This window comes from Castor canadensis, chromosome 2 (assembly GCF_047511655.1).
Source record: "Castor canadensis chromosome 2, mCasCan1.hap1v2, whole genome shotgun sequence".
NCBI lineage: Eukaryota > Metazoa > Chordata > Mammalia > Rodentia > Castoridae > Castor > Castor canadensis.
This window is the reverse complement of record NC_133387.1, coordinates 11518602-11542828: the sequence shown is the minus strand read 5'-3', so window position 1 is coordinate 11542828 and position 24227 is coordinate 11518602. Positions and strand designations below refer to the sequence as shown.

The window sequence follows — 24227 nt, the reverse complement described above, 5'->3', positions numbered from 1 at the left end:
CACCTCTCAGATAAACTATCAAAAACATGAGGGTCATCAGTCAAAATCATTCTAAACTTCATGGGAAGGGAAGATGCAATAACTAAACAAATATTCATTTATTAACAAATATTTATTATGCAATACTCCTAGACAAAGAAAGAGGTATTCTTTCAAACTTACAATCAATTGAGCAAACAACTACAGAAAGGTGAGTCATATTTTCTACTCTGGCGAAGGGCAGAATCAATAGGTAGCTCTTTACTACTTAGGAAATAAGTAATTTTTATATTCTATTTGTTTCTCACTATTCATGAACATATATTATATTACCATTTATTGTTTTTACAGTGAGAAATATATTTGGTGCTTTTTATCAAAACAAAACTTGATAGATGATAGTAGGTTGCTTTCAAAATTGAACAAAGATAAACACATAAGATGGCATGGTCTTGAGGTCATTGTACTAAGTGACATAAGTCACACATAGGACAAAGACTGCATGAGTCCACTTACATGAAGTATCTCAGTAGTTACACTGATAGAGTGGAGTGGAGGAATGGTGGTTGCCACGAGCCAAAGAAAGTAAGAAACAGAGGGTTCCAAATTCAGACCTCCTGTACAACATTGTACAATAATTTCTTCTATGCTTAAAAATGTGTTAAGAGGGTGTAGCTCATGTAAAATGTTCTTAACACAATTTTTTAAAAATAAAGATAGTGTGGAAGAATTTAATGCATTCATACAGGATTGGATCTGAAGCTATATGGTTCATATTTTATTGATAACACTAAGGATTGTGTTATAAATTATCATATATAACAATAAGAAATTCACAAATTAAGGCTTTTAAATGGCCAATAAATACATGAAAATAGGTCGAAATCTTAAATCATCAAGGAAAAGCAAATTAAAAATAACAAGATTCTGTTCAGAAACAGAATGGCTAAGATAAAAAAGATGAAAAAGAATACATGTTGGTGAGCAAGAGGAAGTAATAGGGACATTGCTACCAGGGATAAAAAATGGTACCACCACTGTGGAAAAACAGATCTCCAGTTGTTAGAAAGTTAAATAAACATTCATCCTATGACCTAGAAACTTTGTTCTTCACTGCCTACCAAAGAGAAGTTAAAACAAATGTTCAAAGCAACACTTGTGCATGACTGTTTAAAGGCACACAATTCGAAATAGGCAAAAACATATAAACAACCCAAATGTGCATTTCGCTAATGAATTGTGGTATATTCATATAGAAGAATACTACTGAGCAACAGAAAATAACACTGATACATGAATGACCCTCACAAACATTGTGTTAAACAATAGAAACAACACACAAACGTTTGATACTATATGATTTTTGGTATGAAATTTAGAAACGAAGAAAATAAGTTTACTGAGATGAAGAACATAAAGTTGTTGCCTGGGGGTAAGAAACTAGCTGGAAACAACCATGTGTTTTATTACTGTAACTTTTAAAAAGGGATGTAGGATCTAACATATAGTGTTTCCCATTGTTCAGAGATGGGACAATTCGAACATGGAAAAGAACAATATCTAGAATGGACTGAAACTCATCTAATATACAAAGCCAAGAGATGGAATTGAAAAAATTTATTCACCTCTCAAGGTTAGAGAGCATTAGTTCATTATTCTGAAGGTAGGTAATGAGAGAGTATTAAGTGCACCTCTCCTTTACAAACTGAATTTCTAGTGCCTAAGCCTTGAGCTTTCTGGGTTTCAGAATAAGTGGACACTATTTCTATAATAACCAAGTGCTGGACACTCTTTTGAGTCTTATTTCTACTCAAAAAAGCATTTCAATGCTATCTAACCTAGGTGACCAGCCCACTATTACAGAGATTGTTTCCCCTTGTCTTCAGTTCCTCTCTTAACCCTCTATTACTTCATGATCCTGGTGCCCACCTTGGGTGATGCCTCCTAAGGCCCCACAGCCCTGCATCCTCCCATGCCTCCCAATGGGTTTTTCTACCTTACTTGCAACACTTCCACCCTTCTTTCCTTTGGCTCTATGGAGCAGAGGCAGCTGGAAGATGAGGGCAGGACCTGGTATACATCTGGGTCTGTTCAGGCATTTCTAGGGCCCTGGCTTCATGAGGGACAGATGTAGTCCTGAATGTCCACTGGTGTCCAGACACAGTGACAAGAAGCTGTACCTCAGGCCTTGCCCTTCCTTGGCCTGAGCAGTGGGGAGAAGGTGCCAACCTGCTTTTCCTTCAGCTCCACCCCTCTATAAAGCTGTTTGTCTGCTCCCATTGCATTAGTCTTCATTTCTTTCACTCTAAATGTATAAATATTTCATATTGCTTTCAACTGGAAAAGGTTCTTTAAGAATTCGTGTTTTATTGCAGAATTACAGGAATTTACATGGTAGATATATATGCTAAATAAATAAACAAATGAGAGCAAGGCAAGCAATGGTCCACAAATTAAGTGTTAGCTTTTTAAAACCTGAATATTTTTCCTATTTCATTATGAAACCTTTTTGTTAAAAATATAATTAAGAAGACTCAAGTGCAGCCACCTGTATCCAATTAGTTTTACTAGTTAGGTGTTGGCTTTAATGAGCTTTGTTCCAAGGGTTAAATTCCCACATGAGGCAGTCAGTTTCACTCATCTCCCTATTAGCAGCTCTACTCTTACCCGGGCCATCTGTGTCCCATGGAACCAGAGTGTGAATCACTGCAAGTGCATCATTTCAAGCAGAAAAATCAATGAATAGTACATTGTTTTGTTGAACATCTTCATATATAGACAAAACTTTGTTAGACAAGTTATAGAAATCTTCTTGGAAGGTTTCAATAAGATTACATATAAATGGGTTGTAAAACACTATACATGATGATTTTGAAATTAATAACTGTAACAGCAAGATATTATGGTATTCACTTCTTAAATCTAGTGATCAGTTTTGCTTTCAACTGAAAGGAAAACTGCTCATATCATCTTTTCTGTTAGTGTCTGCCCCAATCCAATAAAAATAATCAATATAGGAATCAATATAGGAGTCTTTTTCACAAATGTCCTAGATCCTATGATCAAGGAAAAGTTAGAAAGAGTGCATTAATAAAATTTCATGGTTCTTCTTCTTATTATTATTCACAAGCTACACCTATGATTAGGGAAATACTACTCAACACCAGGCTACAGATCTGGAACAAACAATACCCCAGTCGTAATCTGAGTCTAGTGGGTTATTATACCCTTATCTGAAGTAATGCTCACAACACTTTTTAACAACACAAATTTGAGTATTTTTCCACACATTGCCCACTTCAAGTCTTAGCGAATACTGACATATAGAACTTGCGAAGTTACAAAACAAAAGAGCAGAAATTGTTATAAATATGTTACCTCCCAAGCTGTAGTACTACGGTATTTTTGATAAAGTAGCCAGTCCCCAGACTGATGTCAGAGGAAACAAGCTTTCCTTCTAGTGAGCAACAGCTGCTTTCAAAAACCATCTCCAGCATGAGAACCAGAAGTTAAATGTGCTGATGCCACAAACAAAAACACCTCATTTCAAAATATGTACGCTTAATGCACACCAAGGGTATATTATATCATAGTATTTCATTCTGTTTTCACAGCAAGTAGGAGATTTCTCAAAACACACACATTTTAATATATCCAATAACACATATGATAGAGATGGAACTACATTTCATAGCTAGTTTACTTATATCTGCACTACAAGTTTTTGTGTTTGCAAAGGGTATGAAATACAAATGTGGCCAGATTTTAAAATGTCTTTCCATTGAATACATTTTCTCATCTATAAATCGTTCATCATGCAAGGGTCAGGAAAATCAGAGAGTACAAAGAAAAAAATCATTAAGAAATAAGCAATCTCCTTAAATACATGTATGCATAACTCAGAAGTTACTGAGTTAAAGTAATTATCCAGGACTTTACTCGACACTAATATAAAGTCCCATGTCGTTTACAACAGGATATAGATGCCTTTTACATGAGACCAGTTCTTAGTCATTTAAAGAGTTTAAAGAACAGCTTAAATTGCCATTTGAAGTTTTATTTTAGCCAATGTTCTGGTCCTCACAAATACTGATGCTTGATAATGTTACTAAATGAAGCTTTGACGTACTAGAATAAGGGTATTTAAAATTAGAATAGATGGGCCTAATTCTACTAAGAGAATCCACTGAAAGCAAGAAACAACACATCATGGTTAAATAGCTCTCTTGCCTTCCCTCCCTCCCTTCTTCCCTCCCTCCCTTCTTCCCTCCTTCTCTCTCTCTCTCTTTCTCACTTAGCTGATTTTCTATGAAAAGTCTGAGGGAAAATTAACAGTGTCCATTTACTGAGAAGACAATAAAACAAAAAGTGCAGAAATTAGAGGTACTAGACATAGTGGCTAAACAAAAGCATACCTTTCTCTCTCTCCTTCCGTGAGATCATATAAGCGATTGGCACCTCCATCAGCACAGGCTCTTAAAAGAGCTTCAAATAAAAAGAACACAAATCATTTCAATACAGGCAGTAGACAACAGAATTTTTCAAATGATAAATATCAAAATGAGACACTCAGACCCACAAACCATAACATTAACCTCCTTGGATTATTATATTCTCAGTTATTGAGACTATTAGTACTAAAAGAGATTCTACATAGCAAAGACAATGCAAATAAAATCACCTACAGACTAAATCGATTTCCTTGCTTTGTTCCTCTGATTCACTGCAGGAGGACACTGTATAGGGTGCAAGCATGTCTTCATTTCCTGAAATGTGTTTTTCTTCCTTCATAACAGAAGGTGACTGCAGGCTCAATGATAGGCAACAGGATACCGTTACTGTGTTTCCCTCTTCCTTAGATTCCTACTTTCTTTTCATGGCAGGCATTGTGGATTTCCATTTTTAAATTGTGATTTACAAGTTTCTTTAAAAAGTAAATCACAAGTTTATGTTAAAATATAAGTAAATAATCATCGAGATAATGAAAAATTGTGAGGTTGGCATAGAATTGACTGAAACTTGGAAATGCTAAGGCAACCAAGTGAAACCTGCTGTCTTTGGACTTTTATCTCTTTCCTCCTTTGCTCTGCAATTTGATGCTAAGGATCAATCACTCCTTGATGTTTTCTCAGTTCATGCAATGCTATCTTTGTTGGTGCCATCTCAGTCGTCCTACTAATGTTGCAGTGCATCTTAGCATCAGCTCAGAATGAATACTAGTAAGTCTTAAACCAACAGGCACTTGGCAAATATCTTCAACCTGCACAAAAAGGCTGGAAGTCCCACTGATTAAAGCCCTTAAAGGAACTGATTCACAAAGTGAGAAGCTGCACTATTTTTCTTTGAAATTAAAATTAATGACATAGGTTACTGGAATTGGAAAAGAAGAAAGCAAAGGGGAACTTTCTATGTATTTGTGTCTTCCTTGGGTGTTTGAACCAAAATGGTTCAGGTAAGCAACAGAATCTAAAAAAAAAAAAAAATGTATTTTCATTCTTTTAGAAAGTATGGTACTGGTAAATTATCACTGAAACAAAAATCCACAGTGGACATTTTTTCTAAATAAAACCTACTCACCAAAATGAGTTATCTTAGAGAAGTATTTGAAAAAGGGAAAAATCCTTTTCTAAAACCCTTACCTTCTCATGCAACTTTACCACATATCTTCCCCATGAAACTGTAAAGCACATTCAGAGAGACTCTTTTTGGGATAAATAACTTTGTTTGGGTTCAACCTCAGTCATGAATAAAGAATTAGCTGAATGCAATATTGTCAACTGGTAGTCAATTTGACTATATTAATATGTTGGCTTCTGATTGCCACTGGTAGGCTAAGAATTTCAGAAGGCTGCTATCAGTCTAATTCCCCTGTATCAAACCTGTGCTCTCTATGGCTCCTTTGTCTTTGGTGTTTTGAATTTCAGTTATCATGTATTCTTACCTGGAATTAGTTGTGCCTCCTAAGTCTGTCTTTATTCAGTTTTGGATAATTCTGAGCCTTTTTTACTCAATTATTTCCTATATTCTATTCTCTCTACCACCTCTCTCTAGGAACTTCACTGAAATATAATTTTAGACAGTCTCGTTCTGTCCTTCACCTTTCTCAGACTGTTTCATTCCTGTCATCTCTTTTTTTATATGTGGATAATTTCTTTTACTTAGTCTTTCACTTTATAAAGTCTTTCTTCAATTATGTCTGAGCACCTGTTAAGAACACTAAAATTTATACTTTTTTTGATTCTTTTTAAAGAAGTTCTATTTGGTTATTTTTTTAGTCTCAAGGACTTTTCTGATATTCTGTTGTTAATATTTTCAATCCTTTTTTTTTAAAAGAAAATATTCTTTCCTCAGTGGTTTCAGATCCTATGTGTAGGACTGGGTAAAGATATGTGAGATTTAATGGGATGTTAAGGAGATTTCTTCACCTTTAATGGACCAATGGCTTGCCTCCAAAGCTGCACCACCCACCACCATAGCTATAAAATCACAGCCACTAAATCAGGAAGATAAGAAAATGCCTTGGGCACTAGTAACTCCAAAGCTACCCTTTGAGCTACTTCTTCATTTTATGGCACTCATAAAATCATTGTATTTTTTACAAATTTTAGAGTGTTTAAAATACACTTAAGAATATTGTTATATTTAAGAATGTTTAAAATATTTAGCTCTAAATTTTGAAATATTAGTACCAGGAGAGCTATTGTAAATAATATGTAAAGGCCCATATTGGTGGAAAGAACAGCCTAACTTACTTGCCCACTAATCTACAATGTGTACAACTATTTTCTATGTTCTATGTTATATCAGAAAGAAAAGAGGCACAGTGAAAAAAATACATTCCTATTTTGCTTAAGCTTTCTCATCTGTAAGTAAGATTAATATTACTGACAGAATAGTAGTATTTAGTGATCAGTAGTTTAATAATTATATGTAGTGATACTGGAACATGAGTATTCAATAAATAAAAGTGCTCTTTGTCCATTTCTGTGAACGTGAACATAAAATCTAAAAGCCTATGTTCTTGGAAAAGAAAAGCCTATGATACATAGAAAGCACAAAATGAAAACAAGAGTTTTTGTAAAGATAACAAAGAGGTAGTGTCATTTTACTGACCACCCACAACACATTATAAGGAGTGGCACCCCAGTTCAAATTATGTCATAAGCAAAACTCACCAAAGATCATAAACATATGACACATTTCTTACATATCAAAATCATCAAAAACTAAGACTAAGAAATAATATAAAATATAGCATAAAACAACAATCAGGGAGACTGAACAGGCTGATTAATAGAAACAGATGTTAAACTATTAGTAATTACCCTCAGAATATATAAACCAATTCTTTATAAACAAAATGAACAAGTATATGGGGTCTTTCTACTTAAAACCTGATTAATTGAAGTAATATAAAAAACTAAGAAATTTTTTTTGTGGCTAAAGATTAGAAAACAGAAGGACTTGTCAATTTTTCAGATTGTACAGCTTAGCAAAGATTGGTTAATTCAACATTTAAATCTATGGAGGGATGGGGATGCAGCTCAGTGGTACAGCAGTGTCCTGGCGTACGTGAGGGCCTGGTCTGGATCCCCAGCAACACGATAGATAGATAGATAGATAGATAGATAGATAGATAGACAGACAGATAGATAGATAATACAACCTTTGCTTCTATTATTTTGCAGGCTATAAAGAGAATAGAAAGATGAACAACAAGCAGATCCAGCTACCCAGGCTTATATTATAAGGGTAAAAATGTTAACAGGATCAAATGTGTGTGATGTGGTGAGTGCTACACCAAGTGCAATGCGCAGACAAGGAAAAGGGATGAATTTCAATGGAAAAATATGTAAAGCTGCTTATTAATAAATTAACTTTAATAATCAAAAACTTTTTCTAATGCTTGTTATATTTAAACATCTTTAAATCGATACTTTAAAAGTAGTTTATGAAAAGAAAAACACATAAAGTAATTAAATTTGTCTACAACTATTCCTGTTTTAAATGGAAAAGAAGCTGAAATAACCATGATGAAATTTATAGACTACTCTTTTGTTACAAACAAGTTGGGAGTAGGAATTCATTCCCTCTGAAAGAAAAAGCAAGCTTCATTCTATTCCTAAAACTACTTTGCTTGCCATATACCATCACAAAAACACATGTTCTACCTCTGCTGTAATTTAACAAAACTGTTCTCACCACTTTCATTTTTTAAATATTTAAATACAACTGCAATTGAATGAAATCTTTCAAACATATAGTGAATAATGCTGGCATAAGTTTATACACAGCAATTTTAAGAATGTGCAAACAAATAGTTTAGAACAACTAAAAGGTGCCAAAGTAGAGAACACTCTAAATTAAGATATTTTGGATAAATTATAATTAATATGCCTCAAAAAGTTCATTCGTCATCATTTAAATTGTCCAAAGCATTACTGCATGAATTATCTTTTAATGGAAAAAATTCCTTTGGCTTATACAGCAAAATTTTTGCAGCATTGTCAAATATGGTAACTTCAATGGCTGAACAATTACTTACTATGCATCTGGTTGATAAACTGCTGTAGACTATATTTAAAATCTCTATAGTAACATTATATTTTAATAATACCAGGAAGTAGTTAAAAACATCTTAAGGTAACAAGTTTTTTTTTTTAAACTTGGTATAATATTAGATAACAATTCTGACAAAAAGTAAAGAGCTCCAATTTACAGTTACAGATAACTTGGCTATTTAAAAACTTTCTATTGAATAAACCTGAACAGAAATAATATGACTAATTACAAAGTAGACAGCTGATCTACAGTACTTATGTGGAAAAACATAAAATAAAATTGAAGAACAATTTCTGGAAGTTTTAGTTTTAAACACCAGAAACAGAAGATTTCAATTCTGGCCTCTATCAGGCACTTTTAAGCCAATCCCAAACATCCAAATTCTGATGCAAAACCAAGATCATTATATATGTTCTACCAAAGTCTCAAAAGATTCTTAGGGACTAGAAAAAGAGAGTAGATAAAACAAGAAGGGGAGTACATAAAGAAAAAAATGTCTAAAGTAGCTGATAAAAAGATAATTTTGATAGATAATCTGGTAGACTTATGAAAAATTCAAATGTATACACTCTTTGATTCAGACATTCTATGTAGACTACATAAGTAATTGCCAAAGTTACAAGTGAATATGTACAAATTAAAATTATATAAATTTTCAATTTTATACATAAAATTACTGTATAAGTTTTTGGCAAACTTTTATGTATATATGGCTTATATATGGCTATCAGTGAATATTCATAACTAAATTATGTGGCCCTAATATGCAATTATCAAAAACATAGCTCTTGTAAGTATAGTGTTATCTTTTATTATATCTTGTTATACAAAACTCTTGCATGGATCTTCCATACAAAAAACGTATAGGAGTATGCCAAATTTAAGAAAACTAAGGATCAAGTAAGGATTTTTTTGTCAAGATTATACTTCAAGTAATCAGCAACTGAATTTGGAAAGATGCACCTGTACTGAAAAACAGACATGAGTCTTATGGCCCCAAGGAAACTTCTGACAACTAGCAAGGGATAAAATATTATGAATGAGACTTCAGAATCAATGGCTTCCTTGGCTTGCACATTCCAAATATGGAAATAAGTAGATCTCCCTATTTTTGTGATCATTTCAGCTTTATAATCTGTCTTGTAACCTTCCAGAAAGGCAAGTGAACTTGATGTTAGATAAAGTCCTTCATATCCTGTTAGTTGGCTAGGTCACCTGGATTAATTACAAGACCACCTCTGTATTCCACAAGCTACATGCTTTATCAATTTTTATTTTTGAGAAATAGGGCTGGGATCATGGCAAAGACATTTTATCACTCTTTACATTAAGACACTGTAATGGTTAACAATAAATTTTAATTGTAATCCTAATCTTAGACCCAAAAGAAATAACCAAAAAGGAAAGTAGATTTATACACTTAAGTTAGCATGAATAATTGCAGAACTAACCTCATTACTAGGAAAAGAAAAAGATATTTTCTCTGGATTAAGGCTAAATTACCTGTAATGTAGAGGACAGAGAAGGTAAAGAAGCTGACTTTGAAGATGTCTGAGGCCCAGATAATTAATAACTCCAATGACTCAAATATGGTTAATTCCTGACATTCCTACTCCTCTAGCACCCCAAAGATTCAACAAATTGTTATGTAACTGAGAACCTAATCTGTCAATATTCACAATTTGAGCTAGAATTCTCTCCCATGCCTGAGAAACAATAGTAAACAGTTTAATCTACAAATTCAGCTCTAAACCCAGTTCTTGTACCCACATGAGTTAAGTCTAGCTTTGAGCAAAATACTGTATCTATTTAATAAGCCTCAGAAACAGCCCACTAGTAAGTCTATATTAATAAGGAAGTGAAATCATGTGTTAAATAGGTAAGTACACATACAACTATACAAGTATTAGTAGAAAGTTCATTATCAGGCATTACAAAATACAGATGAGTTTTGTTTTGCTTTTTTAAATTTTTTATTGACTAATGAAGTAATATGTATTTTCCATATACAACATAATGTTTTGATTATATATATATACACCAATATATGGTAAAAATCTAGCTAGTTAATATATGCAATATATTGTTCATGTAGCTATAATTAGTGTGGTGAATACATTTAAAATCTATCAGCAAAAATGTAATATATCACTGTTTGCTACAGTCATGACAGTATATCACTTGAACATATAAGCTTATAATTTTTTGTGATAAGAACACAAGATCCGATCTATCCTCTTAAATGTTTAAGTGTATGATGCAGTATTGTTAACTACAGGATCAATAGTGCACGGAGCTCTCTAGAACTTATACATCTGGCATAAATGAAACATTATACCCATTAAACAGCGACTCTCCACTTCCCATACCCCAGACAAACACCATTCTACTTTCTGCTCTGTGAGTATAAGTATTTGAGATACTTCATATAACTGGAATCAAGCAGTACTTATCTTTCTTAGACTAACTCATTTCATTTAGCATAATATTCTCTGCTTATATTCATGTTGTCTCATATTACAGAATGTTCTTCTTTAAAGCAGAATAGTATTACTCATATATACATATATATATGCATTCCATTTTTACTTTATTTGCATATTGGTTGATACTCATTTAGGCTGTTTCCATATCTTGGCTATTGTGAATAGTGTTAAAATGAACACAGGGAGGGTTAAGACCTTTTTATGATTCTGAATTCAATACTTTTGAATAAATGTCCACAGGGAGGATTGAAGGATCAGACAGCAGTTCCATTTTTAAGTTTTTAAAACTGTTGAGGAACTTCTGTACTGAATAACAATCCACAACAGCTGTACCATTTTAATATCCTACCAATAGTATACAAAGGTTCCAGCTTCTCCATACCCTTAATATGCCATACTTTGCTTTTTTGATGATAGATATGGAGTGATACATCATCATGGTTTTCATTTGTATTTCTTTGATGACTGGTGACATAGAGCTCATGGATTGGTAGAATCAACATAGTAAAAATGTCGATACTCCCCAAAGTAATCTACATGTTTAATGCAATTCCCATCAAAATTCCAATGACATTCATTAAAGAGATTGAAAAATCTACTGTGAAATTTATATGGAAACACAAGAGGCCATGAAAAGCCAAGGCAATACTCAGTCAAAAGAACAATGCAGGAGGTATCACAATACCTGACTTCAAACTATATTACAAAGCAATAACAATAAAAACAGCATGGTACTGGCACAAAAACAGACATGATGACCAGTGGAACAGAATAGAAGATCCAGATATGAAGCCACACAACTATAAGCAACTTATCTTTGACAAAGGAGCTAAAAATATACGATGGAGAAATAGCAGCCTCTTCAACAAAAACTGCTGGGAAAACTGGTTAGCAGTCTGCAAAAAACTGAAACTAGATCCATGTATATCACCCTATACCAAGATTAACTCAAAATGCATCAAGGATCTTAATATCAGACCCCAAACTCTTAAGTTGATACAAGAAAGAGTAGGAAATACTCTGGAGTTAGTAGGTATAGGTAAGAACTTTCTCAATGAAACCCCAGCAGCACAGCAACTAAGAGATAGCATAGATAAATGGGACCTCATAAAACTAAAAAGCTTCTGTTCATCAAAAGAAATGGTCTCTAAACTGAAGAGAACACCCACAGAGTGGGAGAAAATATTTGCCAACTATACATCAGACAAAGGACTGATAACCAGAATATACAGGGAACTTAAAAAACTAAATTCTCCCAAAACTAATGAACCAATAAAGAAATGGGCCTGTGAACTAAATAGAACTTTCTCAAAAGAAGAAATTCAAATGGCCAGAAAACACATGAAAAAATGCTCACCATCTCTAGCAATAAAGGAAATGCAAATTAAAACCACGCTAAGATTCCACCTCACCCTGTTAGAATAGCCATCATCAGCAACACCACCAACAACAGGTGTTGGCGAGGATGCGGGGAAAAAGGAACCCTCTTACACTGTTGGTGGGAATGTAGACTAGTACAACCACTCTGGAAAAAAATCTGGAGGCTACTTAAAAAGCTGGACATCGATCTACCATTTGATCCAGCAATACCACTCTTGGGGATATACCCAAAAGACTGTTACTCCAGAGGCACCTGCACATCCATGTTTATTGCGGCACTATTCACAATAGCCAAGTTATGGAAACAGCCAAGATGCCCCAGCACTGACGAATGGATTAAGAAAATGTGGTATCTATACACAATGGAATTTTATGCAGCCATGAAGAATGAAATGTTATCATTCGCTGGTAAATGGATGGAATTGGAGAACATCATTCTGAGTGAGGTTAGCCTGGCTCAAAAAACCAAAAATCGTATGTTCTCCCTCTTATGTGGACATTAGATCAAGGGCAAACACAACAAGGGTATTGGACTATGAGCACATGATAAAAGCGAGAGCACACAAGGGAGGGATGAGGATAGGTAAGACACCTAAAAAATTAGCTAGCATTTGTTGCCCTTAACGCAGAGAAACTAAACAGATACCTTAAAGCAACTGAGGCCAATAGGAAAAGGGGAACAGATACTAGAGAAAAGGTTAGATCAAAAAGAATTAATCTAGAAGGTAACACCCACGCACAGGAAATCAATGTGAGTCAATGCCTTGTATAGCTATCCTTATCTCAACCAGCAAAAACCCTTGTTCCTTCCTATTATTGCTTATACTCTCTCCAGAACAAAATTAGAAATAAGGGCAAAATAGTTTCTGCTGGGTATTGAGGGGGGGGGAGAGGGAGGGGGCGGGGTGGGTGGTAAGGGAGGGGGTGGGGGCAGTGGGGAGAAATGAACCAATCCTTGTATGCACATATGAATAATAAAAGAAAAATGAAAAAAAAAATAAATAAATAAAAATATTTTCTTCCATTCCACAGGCTGTCCTTTCACTCTGTTAATTGTTTCCTTTGCTATTCAGAAGGTTTAAATGTGACAGTGTCTCACTCCTCTATTTTTACTTTTGTTGGCTTTTGCTTTTGGAGTCATATCTATAAAGTTAACAGCCATCAATATGAAGTTTTTTTCCTATATCTTGTTTTAGGAATGTTACAGTTTGGGATCTTACATACAGGTTTTTAATCTATTTAATATAATTTTTTTTATTTTTATTTTATTCATATGTGCATACAATGTTTGGGTCATTTCTCCCCCCTGCCCCCACCCCCTCCCTTACTACCCTGCCCCCTCCCTCTCCCCCTCACCCCCTCGCTACCCAGCAGAAACTATTTTGCCCTTATCTCTAATTTTGTTGAAGAGAGAGTATGAGCAGTAATAGGAAGGAACAAGGGTTTTTGCCAGTTGAGAAAAGGACAGCTATACAGGGAGTTGACTCGCATTGATTTCCTGTGCATGTATGTTACCTTCTAAGTTAATTCTTCTTGAACTAACCTTTTCTCTAGTTCCTGGTCCCCCTTTCCTATTGACCTCAGTTGCCCCAAAGTATCTGCTTTAGATTCTCTGTGTTGAGGGCAACAAATGCTAGCTAGTTTTTTAGGTGTCTTACCTATCCTCACCCCTCCCTTGTGTGCTAAAGCTTTTATCATGTGCTCATAGTCCAATCCCCTTGTTGTGTTTGCCCTTGATCTAATGTCCACATATGAGGGAGAACATACGATTTTTGGTCTTTTGGGCCAGGCTAACCTCACTCAGAATGATGTTCTCCAATTCCATCCATTTACCAGTGAATGATAACATTTTGTTCTTCTTCATGGCTGCATAAAATTCCATTGTGTATAGATACCACATTTTCTTAATCCATTCGTCAGTAGTGGGACATCTTGGCTGTTTCCATAACTTGGCTATTGTGAGTAGTGCCGCAATAAACATGGGTGTGCAGGTGCCTCTGGAGTAACCTGTGTCACAGTCTTTTGGGTATATCCCCAAGAGTGGTTAAATATAAACATTTTTAACCAATCTTAATCACTAGAAAAAATATAGATATAAAGAATACTTCAAACTCAAATCAACCAACAAGCTTTAAAATAATGGATTCTTTCAGATCTATTTCTTGCTTAAAAACATTTTACTTACCTACAAGTATATTCTGCCTTGTTAAAATCTCCCCAATATACTAAAGCCTAATAAGAAAAGTATTCTACATGAAGATTCGTGGAAGGTTTTATTAATGAAGTATCATCTTTAAGGACATTAGGGCATTCACATTAGGGTAGTTTATTTTAGGATACTTCTGTTATTTAAAAGAGAAGTTATGGGATCTTCCTTAGAGATTTTCATCAGTGGGAGGTGCTAAGTATACTGAACAATGATAAAAACTCAGTATAAAGGAAAAACACATACAAGATGTATTACTATACACATATATAAGAATAAAGAAGGCTTTACTTTTTACATTTATAGAATTGTAAGTGTGATCTGGAAACTGAGATCAGAAGAGCCTAGCATCCTAAAGGCCCTGGGTTGGATCCCCAGCTCTGCCAAAAAGTAACAAAAAATATGTAAAGAGTTGGTTATAGTGATACTTCTTAAAACAGAACAGAGTTAAGATGAAGACTGATTTTGTATATATTTTAATTTTCTTCAAGAAAGCTCTACTCTTGTGCTCTCAGCCCATCAGTGGCATTAAATGTGCTCAAATACAAGTTTCCCTGTTTTTCAATGTATATAATCACCATCTCTTACCAGTTTGACTGATTCAGAATCAGAGAGGGGACCCAGTCAAAGAGGCCTAAAGAGACTTTCCAGGTTTCCTCTTCTACTGTCTTGCAACTTGACAGACTGGAAACTTGGATTAATGGCAGGCTATCATGTTGAGCCTGAGAAGGGAGTTAAGACAGTAAGACTAAAGCTAGGAGAAAAGAAATGAGTTTGAGTTCCCACTGCCATGGCTAAAGCCAAACACTAACCTTTTCAGTTATGTGAGCTACTAAATCATCTTTCTGGGTCCAGGTACATTTGAGTTAGGCTCTCTGTCACTTGAAATAAGAAAGAGCCCTAACAAACACAAACACATATTCCTACTTCAAAGACAATGAATCCTCCCAGCTATGTTGGAACAAGCCTTAGGAGAAGGTAGCCTAACTATGATCGATACATTCTATCACCAGAGAAGCCTTGATTATGGTCCGAACCACTAATTCATGGACAATTGTTAACAGAGAAGTACTGTTAAGCTTCCCCTATTTAGACTTTATTTCATATGGAAAAACTTTTATTTCAAGGCATTTCATGGAAATATATGCTCTCTTCCAGAGATAAGACCAATCCCCTGTGGGGTATTAAATGCACACAAAATTAACTGCTGTTTAGAGAACTCTTTCAGAATTCTAGATTGAAAGTTTTATTTATAGTATATTTGTGTGGAATTATTAAGAAGGCTCACATTATTTGTAATATCCCTCGCATAATGAGTGGAGTACTCTTTAAATTTTAGTCAAGTCAGTAGCACAAAATTATCCTTATTTCAAATAAAAATCAACTGGTGTTTATGCAGATGTCTATATGCTTAGCGCCATGCTGGCCCAATGATCTGTTCATGCCAAGTAATGATGATTTTTATTACCTTCTAGTAAATATTGCTGCATAAATTTTATCATCCTTTCTCTCTGCCACCTTCTATTTCTCCTGTTCTAAAAACGCACTGTAGAGATAAAGTATGGCATTTAGTCATCCTTGATCCTATTTATAAAGTCTATAATCAAAGACCTCTTTAGCACTGAGTATCACCAAATACCTCATTACTAAGAAATTTTAAGGAAAACAGTCAAACATTCAACTGCCTGTTCATCCTAATGTAGCATAGAGAAATCTTTCTAAAAGATGAGCAAAGCTCACAATGGATACAAACTGCTAAGAAGCGCAGACAAATAAAGCTGGTATACGCATGTATGTTAGGAAAAGTAAAGTTGCATGTACATTTGATCATCACATTTTACTAAAGAGTGACTGCCCTTTAGAGACAGGATGGCAAACATGCAAACTCACAGTGAATGAAGAAAACATATAAAAGACATTGGTGTTGCTATAACCAGGTTTTTCAAACTTGGCACGATTCACATGTAGGGTCTTTGTTATGAGTGGCTGTCTGGAGCACTGTAGGATATTCAGCAGTATCCCTGGCCTACCCATTAAATGCCAATAGCACCTCCCAACTGTGACAACCAAACATACCTCAAATGCCAAGTGTCCCCTCATAGGCAAAATCATTTTCAGTTAAGAAGCAGCACTCTACACAGTGGACCACCTATTCTTCAGCAGACTGCCAGGGTCCCACAATGCTAGCTGTAAGGCAGATTGTTCATTGCTATTTCCTAAACTTTCCAATTTAAAAGCAAGACTATCACCAAGATACTACATTCTACACAGCTACTAAAGTCAGGTGAATTAACAAAGTAATTATGCCCTAACTCAATTGCCTTTATATCTATCCCAGATGTACATGTTCCAATTCATCCTTGATTTTAGACTTACTGAATATTCATTAAGATGTTTCATACAATCTGTGTAAGCATTGGTATCTGTGTCTCTCTAGGTCCTCTTCTAGCACGATCCCAAGGTATTTCTACTTCTATTCATTTAAGACCTGCTACTAAATTATCACTACTAGTGACACCAGTTCAAGTCAGCTCCTTCTGATATACTCTGGGGTCCGCTGTGCAGTTTACATCATCTCCCAGGTTGATGAGGAGCTGCCACCCACACGTATCACCATGGACAGCGAGCAGGTGAAGTGGAAACTTCCATATGATGAGTTCACTTCATAAAGTAAAAATGTTAACAAAGTGACAGCGATAAACTAATGAGATGTGGCAAGTAACTATGAATGTGCAAAATACTAAAATGCCTACAACTACGACACAGAGTTAGAAGAGAAGAATGACAGTGGTCAGTCCAGGTGGAATAAAAAGTAAAAGCTTTTACATGAAAAGTAAAGCTTCGAAATAAAAACCACTTTCTTGATGAAAATGTTACACAATGTACATAAGACCACAGAGAGGCTTGAAACCATTTATTCCTTCTTGTCTCTTTGGCACAAGAACTACTTCTGTCCTTATACAGACCAGTGGTAACAGATCCCAGAAGTCATATGCAAGGCATATTTCTAGTGAGAGATTCATTGCTGCATATATCAAAAGCAAAAACATCAAAATAAGATCCTTGGACACACAAAAAGTGATACATGAATATTTACTGTAACAGTAGAAGTAAAAACTACCTAAGAAGCTTATATCTCTGCCTTTCCTAGCACCTTTTGATATTTTTTAAAGAATATTTTAACATAATTTATTAAGCTAAAGATTTTAGATAATGTTATATTTTCTCTTAGTCAAATAATGATTACTAAAGGTAAAAGCCCATACTAGGATAAATACAGTAGTTAGACCTTACTACCAAATAATTAGAAACTGATAAATAATTAAATATTTTGCTATCAACCAATTCAATAATTCCACGTTATAGTCCTAGAACTTGGGTTCACCCTTTTTCTAATTTAGCATAATCACATAAGCTAATTCTTCTTCCTGCTTAGGGAAAAGGAGTGTGACACTATATGCAGGCTGTGAATAGAAAGAAGGGAGTTGAATTAAGAATAGTATTTCTTAAGGGAGGGTGAGGGGAGAGGTGGCCCTAACAATGTATACACATGTGAGTGAATGTAAAAAACGATAAACTAAAAATAATGGCATTTCTAGAAAAACAGAAATGACTGAGCTCAGAAAAAAATCAACAGATAATTATCCATAAATTCAAAGTAAGCAATTTGTTGTCCAAGAGTTACAATCCTATGAAACAAGAGATGATTTAAAGCAGAGTTTAAAGGGAGCACATGAGGCTTTACTAGTCACCATGCATCTCAATTTGTAGAACACAGAAGGGTTTATGGCATTTAGGCTATCTCAAGGCATTGGTGAGGGGAATAATCTTATTCCTGTAAAATAGAATTCATTAAACCATGAGAAAGTTTCTATTTAGAAATATGTTTTAAATATTTAAAAACATTTTAAAAGGCCAGTGGCTTTAGAGTTTAGTCAGATAAGGCAATATTTTATAAGTACAAAGTTGAGGGGTACTCTGTAGGCCCTAGTAAAGTTTTCACCAAAAAGAGTGTGAAGTGACAGATGTAAGCTCCCTGATTTAATCATCTCATATTGTAAACATATTTCAAAGCATTCTACTGAACTCCATAAATATATGCAGATATAATTTGTCAGTCAAAACCAAAAAGATTTTTCAGACAATTTTTGCATGTATTTTTATTAGTGCATTTTAGTTGTAAACAGGAATTATACCATGCTGTTTCATACATACATAAATTATACATTGATCAAATTAATCTCCTCTATTGCTCTCTTTCCCTTTCCCATCTCCCTCTATTTTTCAACAGCTTTCAGTGAACTGCCTTGTGTCTCCTTCACACATAGACACAATGTATTTTAGCATTTTCTCCCATCATTCTTTTTTCTTCTTTCCTCACCCATTTGTCTCCCCAGACAGTCCCTTGATTAAAGTCATGTTTTTGTCTGTATGCTTGTATATAGATGATAGATAAGTAGAGATGACAGACAGATAGGATAGATAGATAGATAGATGATAGATACATAGATGATAGATTAAATAGATGATAGACAGATAGATGATAGATAGATGATAGAGACAGATATATGATAGATAGGTGAGAGAGAGAGGGGGAGAGAGAGAGAGATACAGGCTTAGATTCTGCACATGAAGAACATGTGGTCTTTGTCCTTTGGAACCTGGCTTACTTTGCTTAACATTATGATCTCCAGTTCTACTTAGTTTCCTGAAAATACCATAATTTTATTCTTTTAATGGCTGAATAATACACAGCTGTATATATGCCACATTTTCTTTATCCATTCATCAGTTGAAGGGCATCTAGGTTGATTCCAAAGTTTGGCTATTGGGAATAGTGCTGTAATAAACATAAGTGTTTAGCAGTCTCTATTGTATCCTGACTTAACAGTCCTTCAGATACATAACCAAGTGTGGTATACAACACTGGATGAATTAACTGCTAAATTTTACCAGACCTTTAAAAAACAACTGACACCAATATTCCTCACACTACTTCAAAATATATAAAGTACTTAGTTACATTCCATAAAATGCTTCTTGCTATTCAAGCAAAGAAAGGCTCTTTGTTGCCTTTCAAAATTTTACTTTTCTGTTTGTATTATAGATGCATTTGTAATATAGATATATGTGCCTAACTATGTTCTTCTTACAATGAGAAAGATACAGTTTTGAATAAGTTTTTTCCTACTGTTTGCATATACCTTATTGTGTCCATTCTTAGTGGAAATATTTTATACCAATGGTATTTAAAAACTATAAGGCACTGACCAAAAAAACTCAATAAGAATATAACACTTGAAAGACTGCTTATAGGATATCAGTTTTAGCCAATATTGCAGCTCAGAGCAGTTCTATTTTGTTAGATTTCTTTGATTATTTTGGCCATTCTCAAATCAAGCAAAACATGCAACCAGAATGTTAGAAAGTACCTAAAATAATTTTGTAGGTAACTTTTGTTGAAATTCCCTAGGTTTGGAAACCAAGAAACAATTGTTGCAGCAAATAGCCAAAAGGGAACCTAAAATTGGCCTTTTTTTTTTTTTTCTTGCTTAATTTCAAACAAAGTCTTAAGAAAATTACAAGAAATGTTGTATTCAGGAGTTTTTTTTTTAAAGGAGAACAAAGGATACAGAAATGACAAGCACATGAAAATGTGCAACATTTTTAGTGGGAAGGGTAAGTCAAATTAAAGTGACAATGTCACTATGTACTTATAAAAGTGGCCAAAAGTAAGCATTGTTTTCACTTTATGACAAATGCAGAGAAGGGACGGACACAAACACTGGACTTTCATCCATTGCTAGCAGTAGGAGTATAACATGGTGCAACCACTCTGGAAGATAGTGTGGCAATGTCACATAAACTGCACGTGCGTGATGGGGGCATGGCTCAACTGTTTGCCTAGCAAACACGAGGCTCTGAGTTCGATCCCCAGTCCACCAAAAAGAAAGAAAGAAAGAAAAAGAACACTAAATACTCAACTCCCATACAATGCAACAAATGCAGTCTTGGGCATTGATCCAAGACAACTGAAAACTTAAGTTCACATTAAAACTCATACATGAATACAATGCTTATTCTTAGTATCCCCAAAATTGAAATAACTCAGATGTCCCTTCCATGCACAAATGGTGTGACAAATCATGATACATCACATCACAGAACATTCCACAATAAAAAGGGGGCTGGGTGTGGTAGTATATGCCTTCAAACCTAGTCCCACCAAAACCAAAATGGCTTAAAAGGAAAAAAAGAAAACTGTGTGCAACTAACACCGCTTAACATGCACTGTTGCAAAGGAGAAATGCTCAAAAGGCCCAGCTTCAGGAGCAGAGGGAAGGTTTAGAACAACTTGGCAACAAACTGACAACTCCAAAACTATGTATATATCATACTTTCCCACTCTAATTGTGAGTAGTTATTCATTCAATTGGTCACCCCAAACTGTTGAGATATCCTAACAAGTCCAGGGAAGTTTTCTCTCCTCCTATCATTTCCTACTCTCCCTCCTAATCTCCCTAAACCTACTGCAATACCTTGCAAATACAGTTGGCATTCCATAAGTGCTTGAAAGGAACTGAAACACACCACACCCTAAATGTCTTTGAAAGGATTAGGCCAGTCTAGATTTTTAAAAATACTTTTTATCTTAACTCACAAGGGCATAAAAGGCAATTTATTAAGTATTTTTCCATAGGGATTAGAATTAAAATTCTAGCCCAAAACACAGAACAAAATAAAAATAGTTATAAAATGTACTTTTGTACTTGCATACAGAACTGGCATGACTTCTATGAAATGAAAGCAAAAAGCAAAAATACAAGTGTTTGTAATGCTAAATTTTCACTTTATAAAATATATAGCATAGACCCAATGAAATTTTTTGAATATATAAAACATATCTTAGAAACTCATTTTAAAAAACATCAAAGAACAAAGAATTAGATAACATCTCTGTGACCTCCACCTAGAATTTCCTATTGTTGTCACTCAGCACTTTGCCTTGTGATAAAACTACAGCAATTCCCCTTCCCTAGGTATCTCTCTAATTCCCCAACTGATGCACCTGCTCCTTCCCAGTAGTACACAGGATTCTGGATTTAAAGCTTACCCTCGCAGCTTGGTTTTGTTTTACTTTTATATGACATGTATTTGCAACGAGAAATATAATAAACTGTGTCAATGTTTTTAATTTTTAAACAAAGGTGATCCAAAACTTGCTTTAATCACTGAATATTGTGGTTTTGAAGTATTCCCACTTAAAAATTCAAATCCAGTTTACTAGATTCACTTAGATCTTGTACAGAATTAATTGATAAGTCAAAAGATTGCTCTAATCTCCTGTTAAAAGAAGCAGGGTGGTTTACCATTTTAAAAAACTGCAATTATCATTTATATATCCTTTTGTATACATATGAAACATTTTCTCTCTCAATGGTATAGGCCTAACTGGATAATCACTGGGTCCTAGAATATGCATTTTATTTATCTTATTATATGATACAGAATCGCTATCCATAATGACATACTGATTTACACTAACGGAAATTTTACCTTTTAGGAACAAACTGAATCAGAAACATTGGTCTCTATATTAAATGGATATGACCATGACTTGCTTATGAATTTGGTTTTGTTTACTGTGGTGGAAGTCCCTTAGTCTATCAGTAAAAGGGAAGGGAGCTAATTGTCAAATGCTCCAGATCAGGCAGTATCAGCTAGCTGGAAAGCAGACCCTGGATAGAAAGTAGTATTCTCTTAATTTCCTAACTAGCCTTTACAGTAAATTCTTGGCAATTTATCTCTTCAAAGCCAGATCCTCAATGTCCTAATATAGAACTGGAAAGTGCAGAATCTTCTAACTTCAGAGTCCTCTTTTTAGTCCATATGACTCAGTTCTTTTGAAAAGAGGGACTTATTAGTAGTGACTGGCATCAATCATCTTAACAACCCTCCCAGTGTGCTGTATACACTGACCCATTCATGCACACATCTGTTCACGCAGACTGAATGAGTAGTAACTGAAACCAAATGGACAACAAGACCAGATATGGCTAAAATCCAGAAGGAGTCCAGTCTAGAACTATCTACACAATTCCGTAGGCACCTCACTAACACGGAGCATCTGACATGCAGCCAGTCGCACCTGAGATGTATATAAGAATCAATGTGCTTATAAGAAAAAGGTTTTGAAGACTTAGTACAATAAGTACATAAAACATAGCAATATAAAACAAGTTTTAAATTGGTTGTATTTTGAAATGGTAATATTCCGAATATGTTCATTTAAAGACAGTATTAAAATTAACTTTTTTATTCTTTTTAACTTTTTAAATATGGATTTAAATGCATATATCTGGCTCACCTTATATTTTTTTGAACAGCTTCTGGCTGTTCAAAAATGTATGAGAGACAAGTGATACAACAGTGATCCCTAAGGTAGGCATATGCAAGACTCCATGGAAGCAAATGTACAAAATGGGGACTAGACAACTAAAACTGTACTGCATTTGGGATTCGTGCTAAATGACTAGATTTTTGATTGTTCTTGCCACAAAAAAAATAAGAAAAATGGTTAACAATAAGACAATGGATACGTTAATTTGCTTCAGTAAATATTTTTATTACTTAAACATATCCCATAACCCCATGTTAAATATACAAAGTAAAATGCATGTGAATGTAAACAGTGAAATTTACCTAAAAAAAATCTCTATCAAAGCATACTAACAGGACAAAGCCAATTCAGAATGGGCAAAAGAAAGTGGACTACAGAAACTGAGACCAAGTATAATAACAATAAAAGTTTTATTAGTATTTTAAAAGTATGAACAAGCAAGGAGGAAAGAGGAAAGTAATAAGATCATTCTAGGCAGAAGCCCAGAAGTCAGAGACAGCAAAAACTAGCTTGCTTACTCAAAACTAGGCTGGACTCTTCACATCAACCCTGGTAAATCCTGGGCAATTAATAACAGTCATTATGTTTTTATTTTCTCTTCTCTACAAAAATTTTAGACAACTGAAACAAAATATAGAACTGTATACAGAAAGTAATTTTTGAACATTTACTATGACTTACTGTAATTACTATTATTACTATCAGAATCATCAAATCTAAAGGATAAGTACTTGCAACACTCTTTGCATTACAGGAAGCCACCATAATCCCAATAAAGAAACTGAAGAGGGATTTAACAGCCTTCTGGACTTCCATTCAGGTCTTCGCTCACATCTACAGAATAGTAGGATGTATTTTAGCAATTTTTTAAAAGCACATAATATTATAGGGGGCTTTTCTCTTCCTAGAGGCTAGAAGTTTTTGTCTTTTTTTAAGAGTGAAATAAAAAGGATATGAAATTAAAATTCAATTGATAACCGATGAATGATACAGTAAACAACACAAACACGAACTTACTTCAAGAACCATGCATCTCTGAAAGCCACTTTTTTCATAAGTAGAAATAAAGTCAAGAAAATAGTCAGTAAAAAAGCAAAAAGAGCAAAAGAGGACTAGTGTTGTTGGATGATAGTTTTCAGTAAGGTTTAAAAACAGAATTCATTTCAACAGCTAGAAATTATGCTTGGCCCTTGATGAAGAAATGTTGCTGATG

General features: G+C 34.5%; 1 protein-coding gene across 8 annotated transcripts in view; it reads right to left on the bottom strand.

The window, feature by feature from the left end:
- The window catches only part of Tpk1 (thiamin pyrophosphokinase 1), a 300962-nt gene that overhangs the window by 185566 nt on the left and 91169 nt on the right, over positions 1-24227 (bottom strand). For all 8 annotated transcript variants that reach the window (XM_074061393.1, XM_074061384.1, XM_074061358.1 and 5 more), the window contains one exon: positions 4395-4464. In XM_074061393.1, coding sequence (XP_073917494.1) covers positions 4395-4464 — 70 coding nt within the window. The remainder of the gene's footprint in view (positions 1-4394; positions 4465-24227) is intronic.